The sequence below is a fragment of the Pantherophis guttatus genome, chromosome 3 (genome assembly GCF_059756535.1).
Source record: "Pantherophis guttatus breed Tessera chromosome 3, ASM5975653v1, whole genome shotgun sequence".
Taxonomy (NCBI): Eukaryota; Metazoa; Chordata; class Lepidosauria; order Squamata; family Colubridae; genus Pantherophis; species Pantherophis guttatus.
In genome coordinates, this window is record NC_142065.1 from 155,203,444 (window position 1) to 155,230,969 (window position 27,526).

Genomic DNA, 27,526 nt, shown 5'->3' on the forward strand with positions numbered 1-27,526 from the left:
TGTTATTCTTCATTCCTAGCCAGTGTTATCTAAAGGTTGCATATTTCCCCACTTCTCTTAGGAAGAAATGTGAGTATTCAGCCTATTTTCTTGTCTAGTTTTTTTTTTTTTTTTTTTTTTATGAAATGGGTAGAGAAATTGCCGTGGGGAATTTGAAAAATTGTATGTCTTTTCAAAGTCAGATGTTTGTCCTGCATTTACCCAAATAATATTATGTTGTGATTTGTTTTGTGATTTGATTAGAACCAATCCATCTATAAAAAATGTACATGATGGGAAGTGCTACAGAATTATAAAATGTTAATTATCTAGTAATGAAATCAGATGTTCCCAAACCATATGAATATAAATAACACAGAAAGTAAAGTCTTCATTTTCCCTCTGGAGAATTCTAGCTTTTAGAGAACATCTCCTTTAGCACTGATTTCTCATTAGTATCTTTGTTTTATGCGGAGCGATATGTGTGAGGATCTATAAGTTATAACCATTAATTGGTTATAGTTTGTAATTCTACATGAAACTGGTCAGTTAGACATGGATCCCTATAGTTGTTATCTCTTTAGCTACTAATCTTTTGAGATTTTCATTGCAACCAGCTTTATTTGAATATTATTTATTTATTTATTTATTTATTTATTTATTTATTTATTTATTTATTTATTTATTTATTGTTTAAATTTGTATACCGCCCTTCTCCCGAAGGACTCAGGGTGGTGAACAGCCAAAATTAAAATACATACAATATAAAGTTTAAAATAATTTAAAACAGAATTAAATCGAATTGGCTTCCCAAAAATTAAAACCCATTACCTTTAAAATAACCCATTAAAATTTTAAGCCAGCCCAGCTTGCTGAAATAGGAAGGTCTTCAAAGCTCGACGGAAGGTCCGGAGGTCCGGGATCAGTCGTATTCCTGGGGGTAGCTCGTTCCAGAGGGCGGGTGCCTCCACAGAGAAGGCTCTCCCCCTGGGGGTCGTCAGTCGACATTGCTTGACCAATGGCACCTGAGGAGGCTCTCTCTGTGGGAGCGAATTGGCCGGTGGGAGGTTATCGGTGGCAGAAGGTGGTCTCATAAATAACCGGGCCCTAAGCCATGGAGCACTTTAAAGATGAGAACCAATACCTTGAAGCGCACCCGGAAGACCACCGGAAGCCAGCCAATATTATCGGATGATGCTCCAGGATTTAGTATTCCAGAGGAAAATAATAGCTCTCCATGAAATTAAAGTCTGAAAGGTTTATTATGAAAATTTTAGCTCTCTTATCTTGATGTTTTTCTTCTCAGCCACTCTCCTTCCCTGCCCAGCCCACATGGAGTATTTGCTAGTGGAAGCCCATAATTCTAGTTTTGGGAGTCTTGGTTAAGGAAATGCTAATCATAGCATGGTTTGTCCTTTGTTGATTTAAAGAAGACAATAAACATGTCACCACTGCCACAAACGTGACAAAAAAATTATGATGGTGCAAGCATGATTGAGCTGAGTCATCCTGTTTGGTCTAGTGATTAAGGCACCAGGCTAGAAATCAGGAGGCTATGAGTATGAAAGCCAATTTAACTCTCAGGGCTGTTGTGGGAAAAAAGGAGGAGGAAGAAATATCCGGTATGTTTGCCCCCTTGAATTACTAATAATAATAATAATAATAATAATAATAATAATAATAATAATAATAATAATAATAATAAAATAAGGCAGGATTTTTTTTAAAAAAATCTAAAAATACACTGGGCCAAAATAGAGGCCACAGAAGTAAAATGTCAATATTATGCAAATTAATATATTAGATGCTGATCTGGTCAGAGCTGAATTACTTATGTAACCCTTCTTAAAGCTGTTTATCTATGATTGCATGCATTTATATGTAAAGTTCAGATTTAATGCTACTTTAAGTTCAAATGGAACTTAAGGTATATAATTGTACTTAACTACAACTGATTTTGATAATTCTGTTTATTCAGGTTGAATCTAGATTTCAAGAACATTGTTGTGTGTTTCTTCTTGAGCCATCATGAAACAATGGGCAAATGCTGGAACTGAGCAATGGAATGATGATTTAGACTGATTTAAGATCAATATCTGTCTGTTTAATTAGAATTTTAGCAGTGTACTTTATTAATATGAATAAGTACTTAAAAACTTTGGGTAGCTATGAAAAGGAAAGACCTTGTGTAAAGGTTAATTTAATCTCAAAATTCACAAGGAATATGCAATGGTTCTGCAACTGGAAAATTTATCTGAAGAGAAAATGAATGTCACACATTTTAGCAGAAGTAAAATGTTTTTCTCCGTGTGTCAATTCTCTTGAGGAGACTGTAATTTTGAAAAAAAAAAATCCAGCTTCTAAAATGTCCGATTGAAAAGTTATTTAGTATGTTATATATTTTGTCGAATAACTCAATTGATAACATGTATTTCTTCACAAAAGTTTACATAATAAACTGGCCATTAGCTTTAGCTGATAGCAAAACTAATCCTAATTTTAAAAGATATATTCAAATAGGTAAAATTAAGACATATTCTACCCTGGAGAAAACCTTTCAGATCAGACTGCTACCTACAAATTACCTACACCTTTCATTATCTCCAGTGGGCATACTAGCTAGAGATGATTGATAGTTCATTATAGCTGGAGGCTTGGGACCAGTTTGGGAAAGTCTGCTTTAGCCAAGTAAACATTAGCTTTTTATGTTAGGAATGGAAATATGACCATAAATAGAAATGGCTGGAGTTTATAAAGGATTTAAACATTATGACTGGGCTCTGTCTTTTTCTCAAATTAATGCTAGTAGCTCTAACAATTCAATTATTATTGTTTTTTGTTTACAGTCTTGACAGTTTGCAAAATCTCTTGAAATCAACTCTCCAAAACTAGATTCCCATGAAAGGGAAGGGGGAGATGATCTTGCTGTATCCCATGCTTGACTTGAACACAGGGCTCCTTAAATCCTCCTCTCTTAGCCCAATCTATTACATAGGATTCTTATGGGGATTAAATTAAGATCCCCTTCACCCAGGTAAATTGACTTGACCTCACTGGTGGAAAGGATATATAAATAAATAACTTTAAGTTTCAGTTACATCGGAAAGCCTTTTCCTTTATTAAAATTCATAGTATTGTTGGGGGTTTTTTTTAACAAAAAACATTGAGTAGATTCATGCTCATTGGACTCTCAAATGTATGGATGGGATTATAAGAGAAGACAAAACTACTTTTTAAATTTGCTGATTGACAGTTGCAAAAATAAATAAAAAATAAACAACTTTTTGGAATGGAAAATCATGTATTTTGTGTATGAGAGATTACACTGCCACACAATCCATACAATGTGCAATGGAAAACTAATTTTCCAAAATTACTAAACCATTCAAAAGAATTTTATCCATAACATAAATCACAGATGGGCAGTTTGCAGCCCTTGATTAAATTTTATGTTGAGCTGATTTAAGAAGTCGTCCACACGCAAAGCGTTCAGATGTTTTTTTTTTTGTTTTTTTTTTAATTGATTTATATGCCACCCTTCTCCGGAGACTCAGGGCGGCTTAAAATGTGTTAAGCAATAGCCTTCATACTTTTGTATATTTATACAAAGTCAGCTTATTGCCCCCACAAACTGGCTCCTAAATTTACCTACCTTAGAAAGGTGGTTTAACAGATAATTTCAATATAGAAAAAGGAACAAGGCAAGGTTGTCTCTGTTATTGTTTATTTTGACACTGGAAATTTTACTAAATAAAATACGTGGGACAGATATAATAAAGGGAATTAGAATTAGACAGCATGAGTACAAGCTACGAGCATTTGCAGATGACCTGGTGGTTAATTTAGCCCAACCAGTACAATCGATTACAGCCTTGATGGATATAATCTGCTCATATGGACAAGTATCTGGTTTTAAAATAAATACAACTAAAACAAAGATAATAGCTAAAAATATGGTCAGAAGCCAGAAAGAAGAGATAGAAAGGTTAACAGGATTTGAAATAGTTAAGAAGGTTAAATATTTAGGGGTTTATATTATAATTGCAAATATGAAATTTTATCATAATTATGAACCGTTATGGCAAAAAATACAGAAAGAGATGGATAATTGGAAAAAATTACAACTGTCTTTGCTGGGTAGGATAGCCGCTGTAAAAATGAATATCTTACCAAAATTTTTATTCCTTTTTCAAATGATACCTATACTTAAAAAAGATGAAAATTTGAAGGAATGGCAGAAGGGCATAAACAAGTTTGTGTGGGCAGGGAAGAAACTGAGAGTTAATCAAAAGATAATGCAAGACATCCGAGAAAGAGGTGGTCTTAAAATGCCTAACTTAAGATTGTATTATGAAGCCGCTGCCCTCTCAGCAATTACAGATTGGATAAATTTAACGGAGGAAAAGATATTGAATATTGAGGGATATGGTCTGGTCTACGGCTGGCATGCTTATCTATTGTATGACAAGAAAGTAGATAAGACTTTTAAAAGTCATTTATTAAGAAATGCTCTATTGCGTGTCTGGAAAAAGTATAAATATAAATTAAATGATAAGTTACCAATATGGACAGTACCCAGACATGCGATAGAGAACATAAATTTGGAGCAAAAGCAAGATAAGATTACATATAAGGAACTCCTTTATAAGGAAGGAGTCAGATTACAATTAAAATCTATGGAGCAATTAAGAGAAGAAGGAATTATTAGGACTTGGTTTCAGTATGGTCAGCTGCAGGCCAGATGGAGAGAAGATCAAAAAATTGGTATTTTGCAGCAGGATGAGAATTTGAAAAGCAAATAAGAGATAAAGGTCAAATGCATATAAAAAGGTTGTATAATGTATTAGTGGAAATAGACTCAGAAACAGAGCTAGTCAAGGATTGTATGATAAAATGGGCACAAAACATAAGTGAACGAATAATGATGGAAACATGGGAAAAGATATGGGTTAGAAATGTAAGATTCACACAAGCTCAAAATCTAAGAGAGAACTTTTATAAAATGTTTTATAGATGGCATTTAGACCCAAAAAAACTAGCCTGTATGTACCCAAATTTACAACCTAAGTGTTGGCGATGTGAGTGTAAAGATGCTACATATTTTCATATATGGTGGACATGTAAAAAATTAAGGCTTTTTGGATAAAAATATGGTGGATTATTCAAAATATTTTAAGGAAAAAAATTAAATTTACACCACAGTTTTTTCTGCTGGGAATAGTTACGGATTGTACTGTAATAGAGACTAAGTTGGTTTTGAATTTAATAACAGCTGCCAGGTTACTGGTGGCACAGTATTGGAAGAAGGAAGATCCACCCACCATTGAGGAATGGACACTAAAAGTCGTGCATTTGGCAGAAATGGCAAAAATTTCATCATACCTTAAAGACCATTCAAATGAAAGATATATATCGGAATGGAGAAGATGGATTGACTATATACAAAAAAAGTATCTAAACAAGAAGATACATATAGCTTATGAATGAAATAATATTTAAGTAGTGTATGTTTATAGTTTTTTGAGTTATAAGGAGTTACAGACATAGGGAGAATATGAATGCAATAATTTGTTAGCATATTTTAGCTTTATGTTTGTGAATGCTATACCCTGTGCTTGTTCTGGGAAGTCTAGGGACGGGGGTGGGGGGGAAGGAGGGGAAGGGGGGTGGGAGGCAGGGGGTGGGAGGGGTTGAGGGGGGAAGGGTGGGGGGGAGAAAATGTTTGTATTTCCTATAAAACTTTTCAATAAAAAAAAAGGATGGAAGGCTGGTGAGATTTGAACTTACAAGTAATTGCAGACAACTGGTGTTAATCACAATGCTATCAGTCTGCTAAGCCACCAGGCCCAAATGGACAGATGTTGATCTGTCCATTTCTAGGCAAGTGGGTATCATAAAGAGAACATGATTGTGGGGATGGAAAGAATATCAGATGGGATGGAATTATAATGTAACCCAACCTATTTCTTGGTTTTTGCCTCTGCTACAATAGCTTGCTTTATTTCCTCCCATCAATTCCATGTAGACTTCACTAGATCAACCATAATGGAATGCAACCCATAGAAAAAGAAAAGTTGTTAGCTTATTGAAAAGGATGGATATGAATTGAAATGACTACGTTTAAGATATTTTTATTTATAGAAATTTTAATGATACTTTTGTTAAACTTGCCTCATCCTTTTAGGCATAAATGTCCTTCTTGAACAATCATTGATATGGATGTTATTACAGTTCAGTTCAGGACCTATGGGGGTTTTTTTAACGTATGAATTCTTTATACATCAGGCCTCATTTCCCCAGACCAGATTTCATAATTTTAGTTCATTCTAGGGCATGGTTTGACGCTAAGTAGAACTGGATTTACTTAGTCTAAATATCACTACCATAGCATCACAAGTATGACTCCCTGAGTCCTCAGGGAGAAGGGCGGTATACAAATTTAACAATAAATTTTAGGCTGTATATTCTGGGCTTCAGTTCTCTTCTCATGAGTATAGATGTTTTATGTGGGGTTTTCATGGTGGGTTGGGTTGTGAAAAATCATGAATATGGTTCATGAAGACTATAATTCTACAAATTTTAGGGAGAGACTTGTATGCCAACTCTCTCATGGTTGCCAATTGTTTTTCCTGTGAGACATACAAGTATGTACAGTATGTTGAGTGTAAGATGGAGAAAATGAGGCTGAAGGAGAATGGGTGTGTAGCAGGGGTGTGTTCTACTTACCTCTGCTACTGGTTTGCAGGAGGAGTGTGCACGCACGCTTCTGCACATGCACAGATTATTCATGATGATGTCTGGGTGGGTGGGCAGACCCTCCCGCCGCCGTTACTACCAGTTTGCAAGAACCAAACTGAACCGGGAGCAGCCCACCACTGGTGTGTAGGTACAGTCCTTTTTCAAAGTTGAAGTTGGAACTGTATTACATTTGTATATACTGTAATACATTTGTTCATGAAATGCTAATTGTGAGGAGATTATTTGAGTATTATCTCCTCACACAATTAACATTTCATAAACAAATGTAATACCATTCCAACTTCAGCTCTGAAAAAGAACTGTACCTACACATCCATTCTCTTTCAGCCTCACTTTCTCTGTCTTACACCCAACTTACTGTACATCATATATAAAACAGTATTCAAAGTGCAGACCAAAAAACTGGCTGATATTATTTGTCCTTAAGATTAGAAACAAGCTTGAATTTTAAGAGAATGACTTGTGATAGTGTCAGAAAGTGTTAATGCAGTGACTTGGCTAAATTCCAAATTGATAATTAAGTTCTTCCTATCTAAAATACTTCCTACAGAATGAGATGAAAAAAATATGTCATTATTTGCTGTCCTGGATAAAAGGTAACTCCTCCAGTCTCAGACTTCTGAGGAGAGGAACACCTCTGAGGGACAAACTATTCCCCCCAACTACTCTTAAAAGCAATCAAATGACCCAAAACTGGTTTTTTTCAACATTTGCCCATTTCATTGCAAATTTGAGTGGTGCAATCTTAAAATGGGGAGCAGGGCAAAAATTAATTTGCTGAGATCCATATGCAACCTGTGGTTCTATTCCTGGGTTAATTGACCAAGGAAATCTGATTGTCTTTTTTTTTTTTTCTATGATTTAATACTGTGGTAAGAAGAACATTTGTGTGCAAAACCCGAAACCCTACCAATGCTGCTAAAGTTGAACTATAGTTGTCAGCAACTCAACCAATATGGCTACTAATGGCTAGTAATGAGGGATGTTCTCGGTTCTGCTCAGAACATCTGGAAAGTTATAAGCTTCACTGGTCTGGTTTATATGCACATTCTCTTTTCAAGAAAGCTCAGAGCAGTATGTGAAGAAAATTAGATGATTTTGAAAGACAGTGCACTTACACATCTAAGAGAAACATGTTCCTTCTTTAATACCAAACATGTTTACAGAATCTGATCCAGTTTCTCTCACACACAAGTAATACATGACTTTGTGAGCAGACAGCAGCAAATTGTACTCACCAGATTTGGCAAGTGGTAATGTTTCTGCTGACTATTGAACCAGCCAATGTAAATTACAGAATGTAGAACATGGTCAGCAGGAGAAGCTGAGGCAGGAAATTACTGAATCCAGATGGAAAACAATGTGGGTGAGATGTGCCAGCTGGCATATACAGCATGATCCCCAAGAGCTTTGTCCGAATGTCAGTCTCTGCATGGTGTACTTTAAAAAAAAATAGAACATATAGTCTGTAGATGTCTGCTAAATTCTAGCTGGAGACTGCAGGGAATCATGTGTTGTGCTTAGTACGTGCACAAATGCAAATCAGTTTGACATGTGTCCTATGGTACGACAGCATTGGGCATATTATGTACAATGTCCTCATTAAAGATATGATGATGATGATAATAACATTTTCCCAGCTTGATTACTGCATCATTCATTTCACTCGCTGACTGGTTGCCACTTGAAATTAAACATTCATAAGGTGATGTCAAACAATTTGAGAAAATGCATGTTACATATGTTGTATTTTTTACTAACTTTTAAATGCTACTTTTATGCGGTTTTTCAATTTTTGATAATTCATCCCAACAGCCCTTTCTGTATTGCTACATCTGTCTGCATTATTTAACTATAGCCTTCCTTAGTTGCTGCAACATGTCCCACTCGCAGTATTTCCAAATCTTTGGCATTTATGAGTTGAACTAATACCTATAGTTTGTCAAGAAAAACATAAAATTAAAGTACATTTTCTAGGATAACTGCAATTATTCTAAGAAGCCCCTGCTGTTAACTTTGAAACTATATAATAAGTCCAGAGCTCTTTCCTCTAATTGCAGCCTACTTAGTTACTCGCCATTACTGTATGGGAAATATTTTTCTTGACACCGACTATGTGGGCTTTTATTTGAACCTCACAATTCATATATAGATTATATTTCATGGCTTGCCCAGCCAATTATAGAATAACAGAATAAGAGAGTTGGAAGGGGGTCTTCTAGTACAATATTCTGCTCAAGCAGGAGACCCTATCCCATTCTGGACAAATGTTTGCCCTGTCTCTTCTTGCAAACCTCAACTGTTGGAGCACCCACAATTTCTGAAGGCAAGCCATTCCAGATGTTAATTCTTACTCTCAGGAAAATTATCCTTAATTCTAGGTTGCTTCCCTCTTTCATTGGTTTCCATCATTGCTTCTTGTCCTGCATTCAGATGCCTTTGGAGAATAGATTGACCCTCTGTTCTTTGTGGCAGCCCCTGAGATATTGGAACACTGCTATCATGTCACCCCTAATCATTCTTTTCACTAGATTAGACATGCAATTCCTGCAACTGTTCTTCATATGTTTTAGCCTCCAACCCCTTAATCACCTTTGTTGCACTTCTCCACACTCTGTCTAAAGTCTTTTTAATATTGTGGTGACCAAAACTGGATGCAATATTCCAAATGTGGTCTTACCAAGGCATTATAATGTGGTACTAACATTTCATGTGATCTTGATTCTATCCTATTAATAAAGCCTAGGACTGCTTTAACTTTGCAGCTGCAGCACACTGCTGGCTCATATTCAAGTGATTGTCCAGTTACTACTATTGAGCCAGGTATTACCTATTCTATACTTGTGCATTTGGTTTTGCTTGTCTAAATGTAAAATCTTACTTCTCCCTACATTGAATTCCATCTTGTTAGGCAGGATGGGCAATAAAGTAGCAAAGGAAAGTCTGTTTTATAGAGTTGTCGTTATTGCTTTCTTGGGTAGCATCAGTTAGTTTTGGGAATCTTCTCTGGTATTATTTATCTCTCCACAAACAAATTGCAGTTGGTACAATCATCCAAAATGTACAGATTTATGTGCAGATGAGTGAAATAAAAACCTGTGGATTCCTTCTCCCGGAGTTACTCATGACCCTTGCTAAGAAGTGAGAATTGAAGTCCATAAATCTGGAAGATACGTAGATCCCAGGAGGCTGATTTGGGCTATTGATCTTAATCCTCTGCTCAAGGCTCAATACAATTAAATTGTCTTCACAGCCTGGAATTGTCTCTCTGTGTACCCAGACTTAATTTTTATCTTGTCTTTCACATTCATTGCTCACTCAAAATGCTGGTTGTATTCTTAATCTGAATATGATTATTTTTTAATCTCACCACATTTGAAACTCCTCCCTTGCCTTTATAGCTAACCAAAACCACCCCTCATTATTTTGCCAACATCATAATTGCTCATATCCTGGCTCAACTAATTTGGGGAATTTCCCTTCACGATATAACAATTCTTATTCAACTTTTAGCTCTCAGTAATAAATTAACCTTTTTTCACTCTGCTATCAATTAAGCAAATTGGAGAATCCTTTCTCAGCTCAAAAGCAAAAAAGTTATTCCTTTGACCTTTGATAGACATCCAGACAAAATGTACCATTGGAATGTCTTAATTTTATAGAAATTACCTACTGAATACTGATGAGCAACATTTTTAGTCCTCTTAGCTTCCTAAAATTCTACAGGCTTGCCTTGCTTGAAATTTACTTTACATCAGTGGTGAAATCTGAACTGGTTTGCTACCAGTCCGCTGGCCGCGCATACATGCTCTTAAGACCTTTTTATTTCACCAGGCTGGTCTGGCCTAACCTTTCCCATTCTTTTTTAATGTAAATTTTAATGTAAATTTTAATTTGTTCTTAACCTGGGGTTTTAAATTTGTCTTGGGCTAAATTGATTTAATTCGATTTTATTTCTGCTCTTAATTTTTGTATTTTATGTGTTTTATTCTGTGCCTGTTCACTGCCCTGAGTCCTTCGGGAGTAGGGCGGTATACAAATTAAATAAAATGAAATGAAAATGAATGAATGCTGTGCGCCAAATGCAAGCTGTGCTGCATGCGCATGCACAGTGCACACCAAACACGCGCTGTGCTGCATGTGCATGCACAGTGCGCACCAAAGTGTGCTGTGCACATGCATGCACAGTACACAGCAAAAGGAGGCTTGGGAAGGTAAGTAGAACAGCGCCACATGCTCAGTACGAGCCAAAAGGAGGCTTGGGAAGGTAAATAGAACAGTGAGGGGGGATCAGCTGGGCTGCCCGGTTTAGCTTTGCTAGAAAGCAGGAAATCTGAACTCAAACCAGAGCAAACAGGTAGCATTTCACCCCTGCTTCACACCTGTGGAGTTTGATTATTTTTCATTCCCATAAATAAGGTATTTTTTTTTAAGTATGTTATCATCCAGATGTCTGCATTTATTTCTCTGAATTTTGTTATTAGGCTTCACAGACAGACAGACAGACACATAGAGAGAGATGTGTGTATGTGAGAGAGAGAAAGAATTATAACTTAATTAGACTCAACCAGGTGAACAGGACTGTTTTTGGATTTGAGTAAAAATCTCTTTTTTCTTTCCTCATTCTTTCTTTAATTATGAACTTTAAAATATAAAGGGAGATAAAAAATCACAAAATTGTAAAAGAAAGGATTTGAATCAAAATCTCAATATCGATTATATTTCTCAAGTTTTGTATTTCTCTGACACCAGCCACTACCACAAGTTGCTTTTTTAAATTGTGCATTGATGTAGTTTAAAGAAAAACCTAAGACTCATAGCCAATTCTTTATGCATATCTAAAACAGCATATCTCAAAATACAAATAACAGATATCAGCTTATAACAATGTCAAACAAAACATACAATAACTTTCTGTACCAGTCACAGGTACTAGGATCTCAGCTATGGGTGGCATATAAATTTAATGAATAAATAAATAGATATTTAATACTGACAGAGATAAATTATTTGCCATTTCTCTTCCATCTCCATAAAAGGACTGTTTAGTAAGTGCTTGATTAAAGAGATCTTGGATGGAACTTATAAAACCTAAATGCACGCATGTAAAATCCTAGTTGTCATTTATCCATGAGCAAAATAGATTTGTATAAAATCCCTTTTACATATATGATATGCATAAAATACATAGAAAAAGCATGTGTAAAAACCCATTCTCTTTTGTGGCCTGTATAGGATAGGCATGTGTAAAATCCCATTCAAATTTAACATACATTCTGTTTTAATGCATCTCTTCTATCCCATTGCTCTGGTAAATCAAGGGTTTACTGCATACAGAATATTTTTATTAAATAGCTGCATTCCACTGCAGAAATGGCAATTATCCATTCCTGCTTCAGATTTATTATTCATACAAATATGTATTGAATTAAATGCGTTAAACCACTGAATAATTAGCCATTGCAACACTGATAGAAACCAAGATGCCATCCTGCCTTTGGTTCAACTCCATCTTATCCGAGTTGAATGTTATATCGTTGTTTTGCAATACACATTGTTCAGGACCATTGTTCATTTTGCTGATTTTATTCCCATTGCAGGGTTTGTATTGGCCAATTTAAGTTATTGAGACTAGTGTTTCATGCAGTTGGTCCTTTTCCCTGTTTATCCAAGCTACCACCTTGTTCTGACCTGATTTATAAACACAATTAACAAGACTTTAAAAAAAATTCCAGTTCTCTTTTTACAGATTTCGCTATTCCATTTCTTTGCATATTAGGACTGAAGTCCACAGTTATGAAATTCTCTTCTCCTCTGATCTGGCTCCCTGCATCTTTAGATGTAGATGTATTAAAGATGTGAAAGCTTATTTCATAAAGCAGACTGATTGATAAAAGCCATTGTGAACCCTTCTTGAAATGGAGAGTATTAAAGTTAGCTTTTATTGTTGAAAAGTTATGAGCAAGATTAGATGGCAGGAAATTGCATTTAGTGTTGTGAGTCTTTTTTACCATATAGTGGATGTTGATTTCATTGCTCTTTGATAATTTTAAGGATTATTTGTTTTTACTTATTATTTTGATTGAAGATGGATTATACCAGTGGGTGGGGGAATGTTATAAATATTATTTTTGTTCGTTTGTCTTGAGAATTAACGAAAGAGCCAGTGGTTCTCAGACCAGAAGGGGCAATTCTGTACATTCTCAATAACCATTCAACTTCAAGATCTCCAAGAACTGCACAAACAGTGCATTAATTCATGGGGAGAGCAGAACATTAAAAAAAAAAAAAAAAGGAACTGTAGACTCAAGCCACCATGAGCTTTACAACTGGCAGCAGGCAATGAACTGTTTCATATGGTTTCATTCTTGTCAGCAGTAAAAGATTCTTATTTAACTGAGCCGTATCTGTGAAACCTGCCGTATCTTTTTCTAGGAAACGGGTTGTGTGAAAGAACAACTCTGTAATTTATTACCAAGCTGTGAATAAATAAATAAACCTTACAATGCGGAAATTTAGATGTAGCATTATCATCTAGCAATTTATTTATTTATTTGAAATATTTATATGGCCACCTACATTATATGAAACAACTATTGGCACCTAACAAACACAGCTTAATAATAATTAAAAACAAGTTTGAGACTCGTAACACGCTATCAGTGTCATAACAATACTCTCTTAAATCATCATTTCAGCCGTTATGCAGGATGAAGGCCTGTTCCGCATGTTTCCAACCAATATGGTCCAGAGCTTTCTTTTACATGCATATATACCGGGCTCACCTCCCATCTTCCCCAATGCCTGAGAGAAGAGGCAAGTCTGAACCTCTCTGTTTCAGGGTGGAACAGGGGTGGTATTCACTTACCTTCACTATCGGTTTGCAAAAGTGAGAGTGTGCGCAGAGCATCAAAAACGGGACATGATGACATCCGGATGGGTGGGCAGAGCCTCCCACAGGCACCACTACCGGTTCGCCCAAATCGGATAAAACCAAATGAATACCACCACTGGGGTGGAGGCTATTCTGTGGAAAAGGCTTTGAAAATAATAATCAGGATATCGATAGCTTTGAAAATATTCTTGGGAAAGGCAGTCTATAACTTGGTACAATGCCTACTCTTAAAAATCCTGGTTGAGGATGCAACACCTTTTTGGTGTGCAAATGGATTTTCTCCCTCGACAGAGAGGAGACAGATTTTAATTCTCATACTTAACTGAGAGGGTTGAAATCTTCTTAAGAAGCCTCCCTCATCTCTGTCCATTATGCCATGAAGTGGAATTTATCTATCATGTATGTGCCAGTTAGACCACATCATGTAAATTGCAACAGTTACTGAATAGTAAGTATACGTATATCAGGGATATCTAAAAGGGTTTATTTATTCCAGTCCCTCATAGAAATAGACCACAACTAGAGCATATTGGAAGGATATATGGTCAATGTTCATTGCAACAAAGTACTTATCATTCACAGGCAGTCTGTTTCACTGTCCAAATATTATTTAAAACACTCTAATTGCTTCTTATAAAAGCTCTTTCTTAAAAGTTTAGTACAGAGTTGTTTTACTTGGTTTGAATCATGGCTTCCTATTAATAATAATGGACACAGAATATTTTATAGGCTGCACCTGACCTTCTACAGATGTGTCCCAAGCCCCACCAATCATTTCCCACTGAGCCCTTTAAATATTCCTTCTCTATCTTACATTGTGTTTTAACCCTGCTAATGCATGACTGATATATTTCAATTGACTTTCTGAAGGTTAAGCCAAATTAATGAACGTTATAGCAGGTTTTCTATTAGAATTTCCCAACCCGGTGTCATCATTTCCCAGAACTCACCAGTCTTTATGTCAACTCTGAAGTTAGCCTGGCTGAGGCCATCTTGGAGGCTTCAGTGTTGCCACAATGGTGCTGAGGGATAGGGAGGGGGAGTAGAGATAGCTGGGGTTTTTGTAGCCAAAACAAAATAGTTCCCCTGTGAATCAAGGACATTCCCACAGGTGGCTGAAGAGAGGAGGAGTGATGCTACCTAGCAACCAGAGAGCGCCTTGATTGGCCCATGTGACTGATTGTGTGGGAAAGGGGGGGGCTTTTAATTAGGTGAAAACCGCGGGAACCAGAGTCAGTTTTCACCAGCCTGTGCCAATATGATATATCCAATAAACCTGTTCTTTGAGGAAACTGCTTGCCTTGGAGTTCTGTTTGCTATGAGTGTATTACTTGGAACCCTGACACTTTATCCTAATGGAGTAGAAAATTCTGGAAGATGAATTCCCCAAATGTCCCCAGTGATGATGATGGTCAGGGGAGCATTAAATTGCAGAAGGCTTTATTTAGAACAACAGAAGAAGCAATGCTTTCAATTCAGTGATCTATATTGTTTATTTCATTGTTTATCTTCTTCGGCCTTTTTAACAGGCTAAACAAAATGAAAATCCCACAACTGCATGAAACCAATCTTTTCAATTTCCAATTAATGAAAGCTAGCAATAGGAGTCTTACTTCTGTTTTCAAACATGTCATAAGCTTATGCAGTTAACTGAAAAATCGAGGGATGGTCTGTGTTTTGTGTTTTAAAAGATTTTGTCAAAACAGTGTTGAAAAGCTTCAAAACCACGTGCCTTTGGAGTAAGGCATGTAGAACAAACTGGTTTGTCTGAATCACACTGAGAAAAGGGAAGTGTAGCCAGGAGGTGTGCCTTTGCATAGATAGCAAGCAATTAAATGTTCTCATCCAAGACAGCAAACAGGAACTCGTGTGGTTAGTTTGAGTCTGACTTTCTGTAAAAAGTCAAACTTTAAAAACACAGCCTGCAACAAGTGTAATATGTCTGATGCCAGTGCCATTAAGACCATTTGAAATAATCTGCTAATTTATATAGAAATAAATGACCAGGAAATGATGTGATGGTAAATACAATGAAAGCCATGATAGGTTTATCATAACAAAAGTATGGCTTTATATATTGTATAGTTCCGAACATTAGGACATTTTGTGGTCTTCAAACATTGCTGAAACGCGGATGACTGTGTTTGGGAAAACTTAAGTGATAGAATTGTATTAGGCAATTCGTTTTATTTCCAGATTACTGGAAATAGGTTCGTTTTATTTCCAGATTCCAAAACTACTGATTTGCATCAATACCAGTGTAGTTTAATATACTAACAAAGTGGAAGTGCTCTAGATATTAATATATTGGTAGCAGCAACAATTGATATCTATTATCCTTTAATAGAGTATACTATGGATGGATATACAATTTATTACCTGATACTTGCACCAGGATTTGCATACCTGGTGAAATATGGTGAAATATAAAATTTGTTACTACCGGTTCTGTGGGTGTGGCTTGGTGGGGGGTAATGTGACTGGGTGGACGTGGCCAACTTTTTTTTTTTTACTTTTAAAACCATTTTTTCTACAACCTCTTTGGCCGAAGAGGTTGTAAAAAAATGCTTTTAAAAGCCTTTGACGATCAGGCAACTCAGCTGGGATCGTCAGAGGCTTTTAAAAGCATTTTTCTACAACCTCTTCAGCCGAGTTGTAGAAAAATGCTTTTAAATTTTTTTTAAAAAAGCCTCTGATGATTGCGCTGGGCAGGGGGGCAGGCAGGGATGTTTGCTACCAGTTCTCTGAATCACCTGCTGCCATCGCTACCGGATCGAGCGATCCAGTCCAAACTGGGAACATTTCACCCCTGCCTGAATGGGTCATCAAAAGTTCAAAACCGATTCCAGTGGAATTGGTTCACATGCTTTGTAGTTGTTATTATTGTTATATCTCTATTTTATTTTAGTCAAATACTTATTTTAATAAGTTTTACAGACAGAAATGACAAAATAAAAATAAGGAAACAAGTATATGAAGTAAAAGCTACAAAAGCAAACAAAAAAGAGGAAAAAAGGGAAAGCTTCCATATATGTCAGATACGTCAAACAGATTTCTCAATCTACCTGGGGGAAAGAGTAGTTAATGATTTTCTAACGTTCCAAAATGTGTTTAAAATCTATGCCACAGAAAAAAAACACTGAGTCATTTTTTTGATGAATAGATAAAGTTGCCATTTCAAAAATGAGTAAGTCATTTCATATGCCGGTCAAGAAATGCAATGAAATTGTTGGGATAGAGAGGTACAAATAATCCTGCGATGCGCTGCAAATTGTCCTTCAAATGTACTCTGTTTTGTTTTTGCTGCAAAACGCAATTAGTCTTAACAACAGATTGGGTTAAATTCATTTGGGGAAAATGATGGCATTTCAGACTTGCTTTCATATTTCATGCCAGTTTACCCGAAATGTGTGTTTGGCCTCTGCTGATTTGCATGATTGTGGATAGAACTGTAAAATGTGGTAACTGCACAGTATTGTGGTTCAGTGACAAGAACAGATGAAGGAAGTGAACAGGGCGGTTAAACTGGTTTCAAACAGACCAGGTGGCAATCCTACTATAAAAATATTTTTCTTATCTCTCCCCTATGTGACTGATTGTAGCAACCAACAACCAACCCCTCTGTAATTAAAGGGGGGGGAAAGAAAGTACATGAGCAGAAGGGCAAATGAATCACATTATCCAAACATATTAAAAGTATTTCATTCTTCATATATGTTAATTAGAGATAAACTTTGAGTGCGAGTGTAGAGACAAGCATCTTTGTTCCATTAAATGATGATTGAAAATGCTGCCTTTCTCTGAAAAAAAAAAAAGAACCTTCAATCCTGCAGGTTAAGCATCTGCAGCTAAACCCAGGGTTATGTCTGTTATGAGTTCTAATAATACACTTCTGCATTAATTGTACAGGGGCTCTTCTTTGCATTGTGGACCTGCAGAGGTGGTACTATTATCTTTCTTGAACTTTCTTGTCCGCCTCCCACCCCCATTTGCATATATCAGGAGGCACATCTGCATTGTGGCAGGAGCATGGAAATATGGAGCAAGCATCTCTGTACACATCCCCCTCCCAGTGCATAAAGAACACAAGGATAAAGATAGGTTCACAAGAACGTGATGGCACAAGGGGTCCTATTCTCTCAGTACAATTGTTAATAGCACAAAGATGGCATCTATCTGGAGCTACTTTAACAATGAACAGAGTAGAAATGATAAAAGGTTAGTACAGGTCCTCGACTTACGACCACAATTGAGCCCAACATTTATGTTATTAAATGAGATAAGTGAGTTTTGCCCCATTTTATGCCCTTTCTTGCCACAGTTGTTAAGTGAGTCACCACAGTTGATAAGTTAGCGACCTGGTTGTTAAGTGCATCTGGCTTTCCCGTTGACTTTGCTGGTCAGAAGGTCACAAAACATGACCCTGGGATGCAGCAAAGGTCATAAATATGAACCAGTTGCCAAGCACCTGAATTTTGATCACATGATCATGGGGATGCTACAAAGGTCATAACTATGAAAAACAGTCATTTTTCAGTGCCATTGTAACTTTGAACAGTCACCAACTGTTGTACGTTGAGGACTACCTGTATTGTACAATAACTAGTAAAAAAGGTGGAATGTAACCCTTTCTCCAAGTTCCAGGAAAATGGTAAAATTTCATAGGCTCACTGTGTAGTGAGAAAACTGAATTTATTTGATATAACCAGGGAAAGCTTCCCAAATCTTAACTTGGACACAATTCTAAAACATGGTTCAGCTTTATTAACTCTTGTCTATAACTCCTTAAGGGAAGTGGTGGCTCAGTGGCTAAGATGCTGAGCTTGTCAGTCAAAAGGTCAGCAGTTCAGCGGTTCGAATCCCTAGTGCCGCGTAACGGGTGAGTTCCCGTTACTTATCCCAGCTTCTGCCAACCTAGCAGTTCAAAAGCACGTAAAAAATGTAAGTAGAAAAAAAGGGACCACCTTTGGTGGGAAGCTAACAACGTTCCGTGTGCCTTTGGCATTTAGTCATGCCGGCCACATGACCACAGAGACATCTTCAGACAGCGTTGGCTCTTCAGCTTTGAAACAGAGTAGGGAACGACTAGCACATATGTGCGAGGGGAACCTTTATCTTTACCTTTATAACTCCTTATGCTTAGCATGTGTTTGGAATCAAAATCGATCTTACTTTTGTTGTGGCTCATTAATATGAATTCATAAAGCTATTATAAATTGGACAATGTTCAGTTTGGACTCCAGCCCTAGCTAACTTTACATTGGATGCAAACTAAGTACATTATGTCATTTTCAAACATCTTAATAAATTGTAGTTAGTGTTGAACTGAAAATGCTTGTTCAATCAATAGTTGGAACCATTGAACCTTGAATCCATATTTGCAAGAAAGGAAATGCACAAAGAAAGACTGAAATGTTTTTAATGGCTAAGAATTGCGTTTAAAGACTTTGAGGTACAAGGTGCTCAGAAAATTATAGTCATGGATGGATATGACTTTTTTGGTTGAGGTATGATTTTATTTGGATTGGGGTTTTTTAATGGTTTTGGCCATAGCAAGAGACAATTTCTAGTTGATTTTGGGTTATTTCAAAAAATGTAACCAAGCTTAGATCATGTTCATACTTGGATTGGAAAACCTCAAAGAAACCTGAATTCTGTAGACTAGCCTGGCAAGTTTAAACAAACATAGAAGATAATAACGGTTATAAATAAAAGAAGATAATAAAAAAAACACTTCTATGGGGCTGACAAGGAAACAATGTGGACATGTCCATGAAATCATCAGCTTACAAAGTTGACTCAAGTGAAATGTTATCTTTAAGTTAATTTTGTGTGGGTATGTGATCGGATGGACCTGACTTTCAGTTTTCAGGTTCATGCCACCAGACTGACTATCAGGGCACAGAAGAGGAGATAAAATTAATTTATCTCTGTGCTAATGGATCCATCTTTGAGTAAAGAGAAAATCTAGGAAGGAATGAGAAGAGGGATAGACAAAGTTGATCTACTGAAAGGAAAGTAGAGCCATCTATGATCTGAACCTTGGGACATCCTCCCTCTGTGCTAGACCTTGGAACAGGTCACATAACTTGTCTGAATCTTTAAATTGGTTGGTTGCCTTTGCACCTGCAGAACAATTCATCTGTTTTTAACTCGTTGGCGTTATCTGAATTAATGGGGAAATAGTTTTTTTTCCACCAAAAATAAAATAATGTAATTTGTTATTAATAAATCTTCATTAAAAATTAAAATTCTTTCTGTGGTTTTAGACAGGCTAATGTTTATGACACTATTAAATGCTTCATTTGAATAAAAGAACATTTAAAAGTGATGTGTTTGACTGTTAGAATCCTTACTCTAAGGATTCCTTTATTAATCTTTGATTTTCATGTTAACAATGGAGCAGCTTGTGATGCTGTTAGCATCAGTGCAGAATTATTTCTGCAGAATTCTGTGTTTTGAAATCATCTGATAAATAGCTGGGGTGTCTTGGATGAAGTTCTTAATATTTTTAATGGGCATACAATGCAAATTTATACTTTAGACATTGTTCAGCTTTGGTAATGAAACTCACCACTGATATTTCTCTGTTCTCTCTGCATTTTGCTATACTCTACAAATGCTTCCTCGTGTATTAGGAAAATGTGCAAAATAAAAGTAGGTTTAAAAATGTCCAATTTCAATTATCACATCTTTCAATCATAGTACTGCCATGACCAAAATGGAATGGAATTTGCTTCTATTGCCCTGGCGCTAAACACATTGTTATAGGTAGAAATTGGCAGTATGATAGCATTAGCACTTAGACTTATATACTGCTTCACAGTGCTTTATAGCCCTCTCTCTAAGCGGTTTACAGAGTCAGCATATTGGCCCCAATAATCTGGGTCCTCATTTTACTGCCCTCGGAAGGATGGAAGGTTGAGTCAATCTTGAGCTGATGCGAATTGAACAGCCAAACTGCAGGCAGGCAGCAGGCAGCAGAATTAGCCTGCAGTACCGCATTCTAATCACTGTGCCACCACAGCTCATGATGTCAGGTAGTCATAATTTGCGATCTCCTGTCTGCTTCCCCATTGACTTTGGTTGTGGGAAGCCTGCAGTGAAGGTTGGAAATGGTGATCATGTGACCAAGGGATGTTGAGATGTTGAGATTGAGATCTAGTCACCATGGCCCCTACTGTGACCATGGGGATATTGTGACCACCGCAATTATTTATTTATTTATTTATTTTATTCAATTTGTATACCGCCCTTCTCCTAGTGGACTCAGGGCGGTGCACAGCCAGAACTAAAACACATAACAATACAAAATTTAAAATTATTAAAAGAATTATATACTTTGGCCCAAATTTAAAACAATTCGAATTAAAACCCATTGACAGATTTATTTATTTATTTATTTATTTATTTATTGCAATTTATAATTATAAGGACTGTTCTAAGCTCCACGTTTTCAGCACCGTCATAACTTCAAATAATTGTTGAATGAATGGCGCTAAGCGAGGAATACTTTATAATATCTGGGATGGGAGTTTTTATTGTTCCTTTGTTCAGGCTGCGAGGATGGTATATGTGTTTTTATAATTACTTTAAGCCTATTTCATAGCATGCCTTCCCAGTTTTCCCTTTTCAGGGTGGCAATTTTTTTCATTGAATTTTTGGAAACAGTGCTTCGAATTCATTTTTAAAAAAACCTGTAAGCCACCCAAAAAGCCAAGTCCTTTTGTAGTCAGGCAGTCTTGAAATCCAATGGTTAAATAAAGAAATTGTTGGGCTCAACTTTCATTTGTTTTTGCACTTGTTTGCTCTATCCAGTCTTTTGAGTGCCACCCATTTTTCTCCTTCACCTTCCTCAGGCCTACTATCAAAAATATACTAGATACTTCTTGATAAAAATATGAATCTCTAGAAAGAATCAGATATACTTTTTGAAATTCACTGAGGAAAACAGTGAAAGTTTTCTGGCAAAAGTTAAATATGAGCAATAATTAAATATGAGCAAAGTTGGCCATCATACTTCGTGTATTGCCAACCACTCTCATTTATTGATATTTTAATAGCTCTCTTGAATACTACAAAGACAGAAAATTAACTGCTTAATGTTTTCTTGTCTGCCAACTGCCAGACTTTGCTTACTATTTATTAATTGGTCAGCTGGATCATTCATATGCCAGATTTTGAAAAAATGTAGGGCACTTGATAATTCTTCCTGATAATTAGAAATTTCATAAAATGCACAGATATTGATGGATTTAAAACCACTCTCGCCATGGTTTTAAAATCATTTAATAACTGTGCATTTTATCAAACTTCAGTATCATTGAGCAAGTTAATGAAGAAATAGCTGAGAACATTCAGAAAGATTGTATGCACTATCTCGAAATACAGGTAGTCCTCAATTTACGACCACAATTGAGCCCAACATTTCAATTGCTAAGTGAAATGTTTCTTAACTGAGTTTGTCCCATTTTACGAACTTTCTTGCCACAGTTGTTAAGTGAATCACTGCAGTTACTCAGTTAATAGCACGATTGTTAAATGAATCTGGCTTCCTCATTGACTTTGCTTATCCAAATATAGCAAAATGTGATCACATGACCCCAGGACAGAGGTGGGTTTCAGCAGTTTCTGACCAGTTCTGGAGAACCGGTTGCGGAAATTTTGAGTATTTCAGAGAACTGGTAGTAAAAATTCTGACTGGCCCTACCCCCATCTATTCTCTGCCTCCCAAGTCCCGGCTGATTGGGAGGAAATGGGGATTTTGCAGTAACCTTCCCCTGGAGTGGGGTGCGAATGGAGATTTTACAGTATCCTTCCTCTGCCATGCCCACCAAACCACACCCACAGAACCGGTAGTAAAAAAATTTGAAACCTACCACTGCCCCCAGGACACTGCAACCATCATAAATATGAGTTGGTTACCAAGAGTCTGAATTTTGATCACACTACCATGGGGATGCTACATCAGTGTGTGAAAAATAGTCATAAATAACTTTTTCAGTCACTTAAAAAATTGTTGTAATTCAAAGACTACCTGTGTAAGACAAACCATGTGGCACAACCACCCTTTAGTTACATGAAACAATATTCATTCTTTCTCCCTCCCTCCCTCCCTCCCTCCCTCCCTCCCTCCCTCCTTCCCTCTCTCTCTCTCTCTCTCTCTCTCTCTCTCTCCCTCCCTCTCTCTCGCTCTTTGTGTGCTTGTATATGCATGCGGGCCAGAAACTGCACCTGTATGATTTCTTCCAGTCTCATTCAATTTTATGAAAAGTATTTTCTTTTCTTTTTCTTTTTTTGAGGAAAATAAATGTCAGGTGAAATTCCCATGGGTAGATTATGAGGTTCTTACATTTACCATAGTTACTGTGAAACAAAAAGAAAACCAAAACTTCATGATTTCTTGACACCTTTCATCACAATCTAAATTAAAAGTTTAAAAACACTCTGAAAATAAAAATTTAAAAAATGGAAAGCTTGTCTTAGTTTGGTACAGGTTTTGGTTCACCTTCAATACATTTCTAATATTTTTTGTCATGACAATGCGTCATTTTAAAATATGTGTCCTTGTGTGTAGAGAGCTTTACATTATTGGATTAAAAAGAGGAACATGAAACTGTTGTCAAACATGAAACGCCTCTCATTCTTCTGTAGGTGTTCACTGGATAAATACATTCCTGTACTTTTTTCTACATGGATGAAATTTATCTCCTGTACTCTTCAAAACCAAGTTGTTCACACCAAGGTATAAAGAGATATTGTTGGCTTTTATTGGATCAGTTTAATTTACTGCCATAATGATCAGTATCAGGCATATCAATTGTTAGATTTATCAGTGATCTACAGTTTGGAGAGGTTTTGCCTCAGAAGCATGCTTTGCAAATAACTTGGGACTAACCTCTTAAGCACTACAATTTGCTTTGGTCACTATACCTAAATTTAATTTAATAAGGCAGCATCACAGTATGCTGCCTTATACCAAAGGAGGACATTGATCTCAAAATTGATTGCAATGACTGGGGGAGAGATGGGGGAAAGCATTTTAAGTTGCAGCAGTTTTTCCTAAGCCTCCCCATGTATACTTGAGACTGAGCCTGGAGCATAGTATGAACTATAAAAACATAAAACTACATTTTCCATAATAGTATATATAGACTTAGAGGGGGTATAAATTTTAGGACAATATAGTTGTCTAATTCACACTTAAATCATTGTGATGCTTCTAACCAACTTTTAAAAAATTATTCTTCTATTGTAGCTCTGGAAGGAACGTAGAAATCATCATGGGGAATCAAGTTCGAAAACAGGATCAAATTACTGAGAAGGCAAAGGTAAGGAAAAGCATTATCCTTGCAAGTAGGTCAGTGTTTGGAAATACAGCTCTTTCATTACACGTTATGACATGATTTGTAGGTGAAGCTTTATCATTATGACACCGTGAAGATTGTATTTCCCCAAATCAAATAATAGCTACAAGCTCAAGGATCTCCTTGGATTTCAGATTACCACAATTTTTTCCTATTTTTTAGTATTAAACCATCTGCAATCAAATATACACAAAATTACAAATTTCACCTTACATGAAGAAAGGTAAAAAGCATAATGCATAAAAAAAAATAAAAAGACAAAAACAATAGCAATTACACACATAGTCCAAGTTCGCCTGATTTTATAGATGTATTGAAAGGGTCAAGGCCAATTTTGGGGATTATGGTGTTCCAGGGGGCAGGCACCGCAACATAAAAGACATGCATCTGGAATTCTATATGAAGGGACCCCCAAAAGTGTGATCCTACTGGAAGACTTAATGGGATAGGCACAAACAACTATAGAGAGGCGGTCCCTACAAATAACCTGACTCCATGAAATAGAGGATTTAATAGTGATAACCATCACCTTGAATTCCACCTGGAAGCATGCTGGGAGCCAATACAGCTCACAAAGCAGAGGTATGACATGGGAGTTCTGAGGTTCCTATAACTTCCTGTGCTGCTGCATTCTGGACCAGCTGCATCATCTGAATAGTTTTCAGTGGTGGCTCCAGGTAGATTACATTGCAGCAATCCACTTGGGAGTGACTAAAGGATTACAATGCTGTGGCCTTCTAAAGGCTCTGCACAGGTACCTGTCCACTCTTACGTGTGAATCACAGACAAGCATTCTGCAGGAAACAAGTGTTAAAACATGCTTTATGACACAAGCTCTGCTCTTTAAGTACTTGCATGCAATGTTGCAATGAAAATATAAAGGACAGCACTTTTGTCATGTCAACACAACGCGTTTAGTCATTTTGGCATCATTATAGTTAGGAACAGTTACCTATGACTACAGAAATCAAGATGAGGATAAAAGACAAGGATAAAAGCAGGGTCAGAGTCAACTTCAGCAGATCTTTCTGTAGATTGCAGAGTTTACAAAACCCTAGAAATCTTGTGAAACTCTACTAGGATGAGGTGAACCATTAAGCTAATACATATATACGAGAAAAGAAAAGAAAAATACTTGTCCAAAATACTTGCATTTCAGAGACCATTAAAAAGATGAGTTCCAGGAGCTAATACAATTCTATCTAAATCACAATCTAACCAACAGCAGATCCAATCTATTTAATAATAAATTTGTGAATCTATGGATTTAACTGATGCATCACATAAGATTCACACAAATGCACAGGAGCTTCTAAAAAGCCTGCCCACTTAAACCCAGTTTAAAACGAAACTAAAGGAGGAGATGGGGAATAAGGGCTTGTGACCACCCCAAAACTACTTCCAGCAATTTTGAGTTATTTTTTTGTAATCAGTCTTCTTCAACTCCACTATTGTCAGTTCCACTGTTGCTGAATTTACCAAATCAGTTCAGTATCCTTTGGGTACTCTTAAATCCCAGGATTAAATTTTAGACGGAGAATTCATGACAGGATTCTTTTCTCTGAGCTCTCTTTTTACTTGTCCAGATCAGGTGAATCGAGACACACACACCAATCTTGAAATTGTCAATTTGAAGCTGGTAAACTTGTGACTAGCCTATTTCTAAAGGAGCACTCATTCCCAATTCCGATTAATTCCATTGAGTTCACTCAATGCCTTCACTCTCTTTCAGGTTTGATTATTAGACCTCACTGCATTAATATTACTCAGTATTAGTTTCTGATTTTGTTGTATTCATGTCAGGAATGAAAGGGTTCGGTGAAAAACCATGCTAAGTGATATGTACACATGTACAGTGGGTCTCATGCTGAGAATTATTTAAGATGCGGAAGGATGATTTATGCCAATTACAATTCTATTACCTTTTTAAAAAGTATCAAGCAAATGCTCTCTACATGGGGCTCCCCTTGACAAATTTATTTTAAAAATAAATAAATAATAAATAAATAAAATGCTTTAGGGATTTTTACAGTCATATGAAAATAGTCAAGTTATTTTTGAAGTTAAGCTTAAGAGTTGGTGCCTTACATAGATGTATCCATGCTTTTTTTGGCATAATGTAGAAATGGTTTGCAGTTGCCTTCTGGAGGACATTATCAGACTTTTCTAGACTAATCTACATCCTTATCCAATACTAACTACTGTAGATTTGTCTCTGCTATAATCACACACACACACACACACACACACATAAATTCTGCCTCCCATCTGAACTGATTATAAGTAGCCATGGTGTGATTTTAATTTTAGAACTTTAAATTGTGTAGTCATATAAATATTTTGAATGAGGTGAATATTCCTTCCAAGTTTCATTACTGAAGTATGATTTGAAGTCCTATCAAAATGTCATTAATCTAGACTTGTTGTTTTTAAAGTTTCTTCACAAAGTCTTTATAAAGTCTTCAATCACTTCTTTGTTTCTGAAAGAGTAAAGAAATATTTTGAAGTACTTTGTACTCTTGATAATCACTCAGTGATTAATAATTGTAGTGAAACATGTAATGACAGGAAGTAGCAGCTTCTTTGTGGTTTCAGGTGACAAAACTGGTGGGTAAGAACTAGGAAGGTTGAGTAAATGTTGTTTTCTATATTCAGCAGGCTTCAATATGCCCTCGGTGCTCTTTTTTCCCTCCACATTACCATCATACCTAACACCAAAAAAATAGAATAAACTCTTCAAAAAGAAATAAATTTCAACTGACTGAAGCTGACTTAAACTATTGTTCATACAAATAGAAAGACAGAGTGTAAAATCGATCACAAAATAGAAAAAAATAACAACTTGCTTTTCTTAGATTATTTTTAACATTGATTTTGCTTGTGAGCTCCATGTTATTTAGCAGGCCTTCTGACCCAAGGAGACCATCTCAATACAGTAGAATTTTCTTGCTTTTGACATTTTACCAGGAATTATATGAAAAAGAGTTACTGCAAAACAGTAATATTTGTGTGATATAGCTTGTTAGGTTTCAGGACATCTCAGCAATAAATTACAGCTCACCTATAATTCTTTATTCAATTCTTGTCTGGGCTATATTAGAAGTTTCTCAGAAAAGATTCACAGGATTTAGAAACTTTACTTGATAAAGTATTATGAGTAAATCAGGGGAAAACCACAAACATAGTGTGGCTATTCCTCAGCAAAGCCTTCAATAGAGTCTCTTATAACATTCTTCTTAATAAAAGGGTGAAACTGGGCTAAACTAGATTACTGTTGGATGGATTCATAGTTGGCTAACTCACCACACCCAAGGAGTACACATCAATGGTTCCACTTCAACTAAATCTTAAGAATTTTGCCCGACAATGTAAAATGTGAATGGAAAACAAACTAGGTTTGTGCCAACAGTTCCCTTCCTCTAAATAAAACCTATATTTTCTTTGGGGTTAGGCAAGAAATGGAGATTTCATTTCCTTTTAATAGTGAAATTTTCATCCATATATCAAATGAAGCAAGTTTATAAAA

At 36.3% G+C, this 27,526-nt stretch overlaps 1 protein-coding gene and 1 long non-coding RNA gene across 4 annotated transcripts in view; one reads left to right on the forward strand and one right to left on the reverse strand.

Moving 5' to 3' along the window:
• MBP (myelin basic protein) overlaps window positions 1–27,526 on the forward strand; it is a 141,817-nt gene that overhangs the window by 23,188 nt on the left and 91,103 nt on the right. For 2 of the 3 annotated variants that reach the window (XM_034429329.3, XM_034429332.3), the window contains exon 2: window positions 23,892–23,964. In XM_034429329.3, coding sequence (XP_034285220.1) covers window positions 23,917–23,964 — 48 coding nt within the window. In that variant the 5' untranslated portion in view covers window positions 23,892–23,916. Of the gene's footprint in view, window positions 1–23,292; window positions 23,379–23,891; window positions 23,965–27,526 lie in introns of those variants that run through there. The other variant, XM_087890382.1, reaches the window with a different exon arrangement.
• Window positions 8,091–14,660, reverse strand: LOC117672579 (uncharacterized). The gene is made up of 3 exons (XR_004593287.2): window positions 14,584–14,660; window positions 13,607–13,777; window positions 8,091–8,178 (listed from the first exon to the last, which is right to left on the reverse strand). It is a non-coding gene; the product is annotated as an uncharacterized LOC117672579 (long non-coding RNA).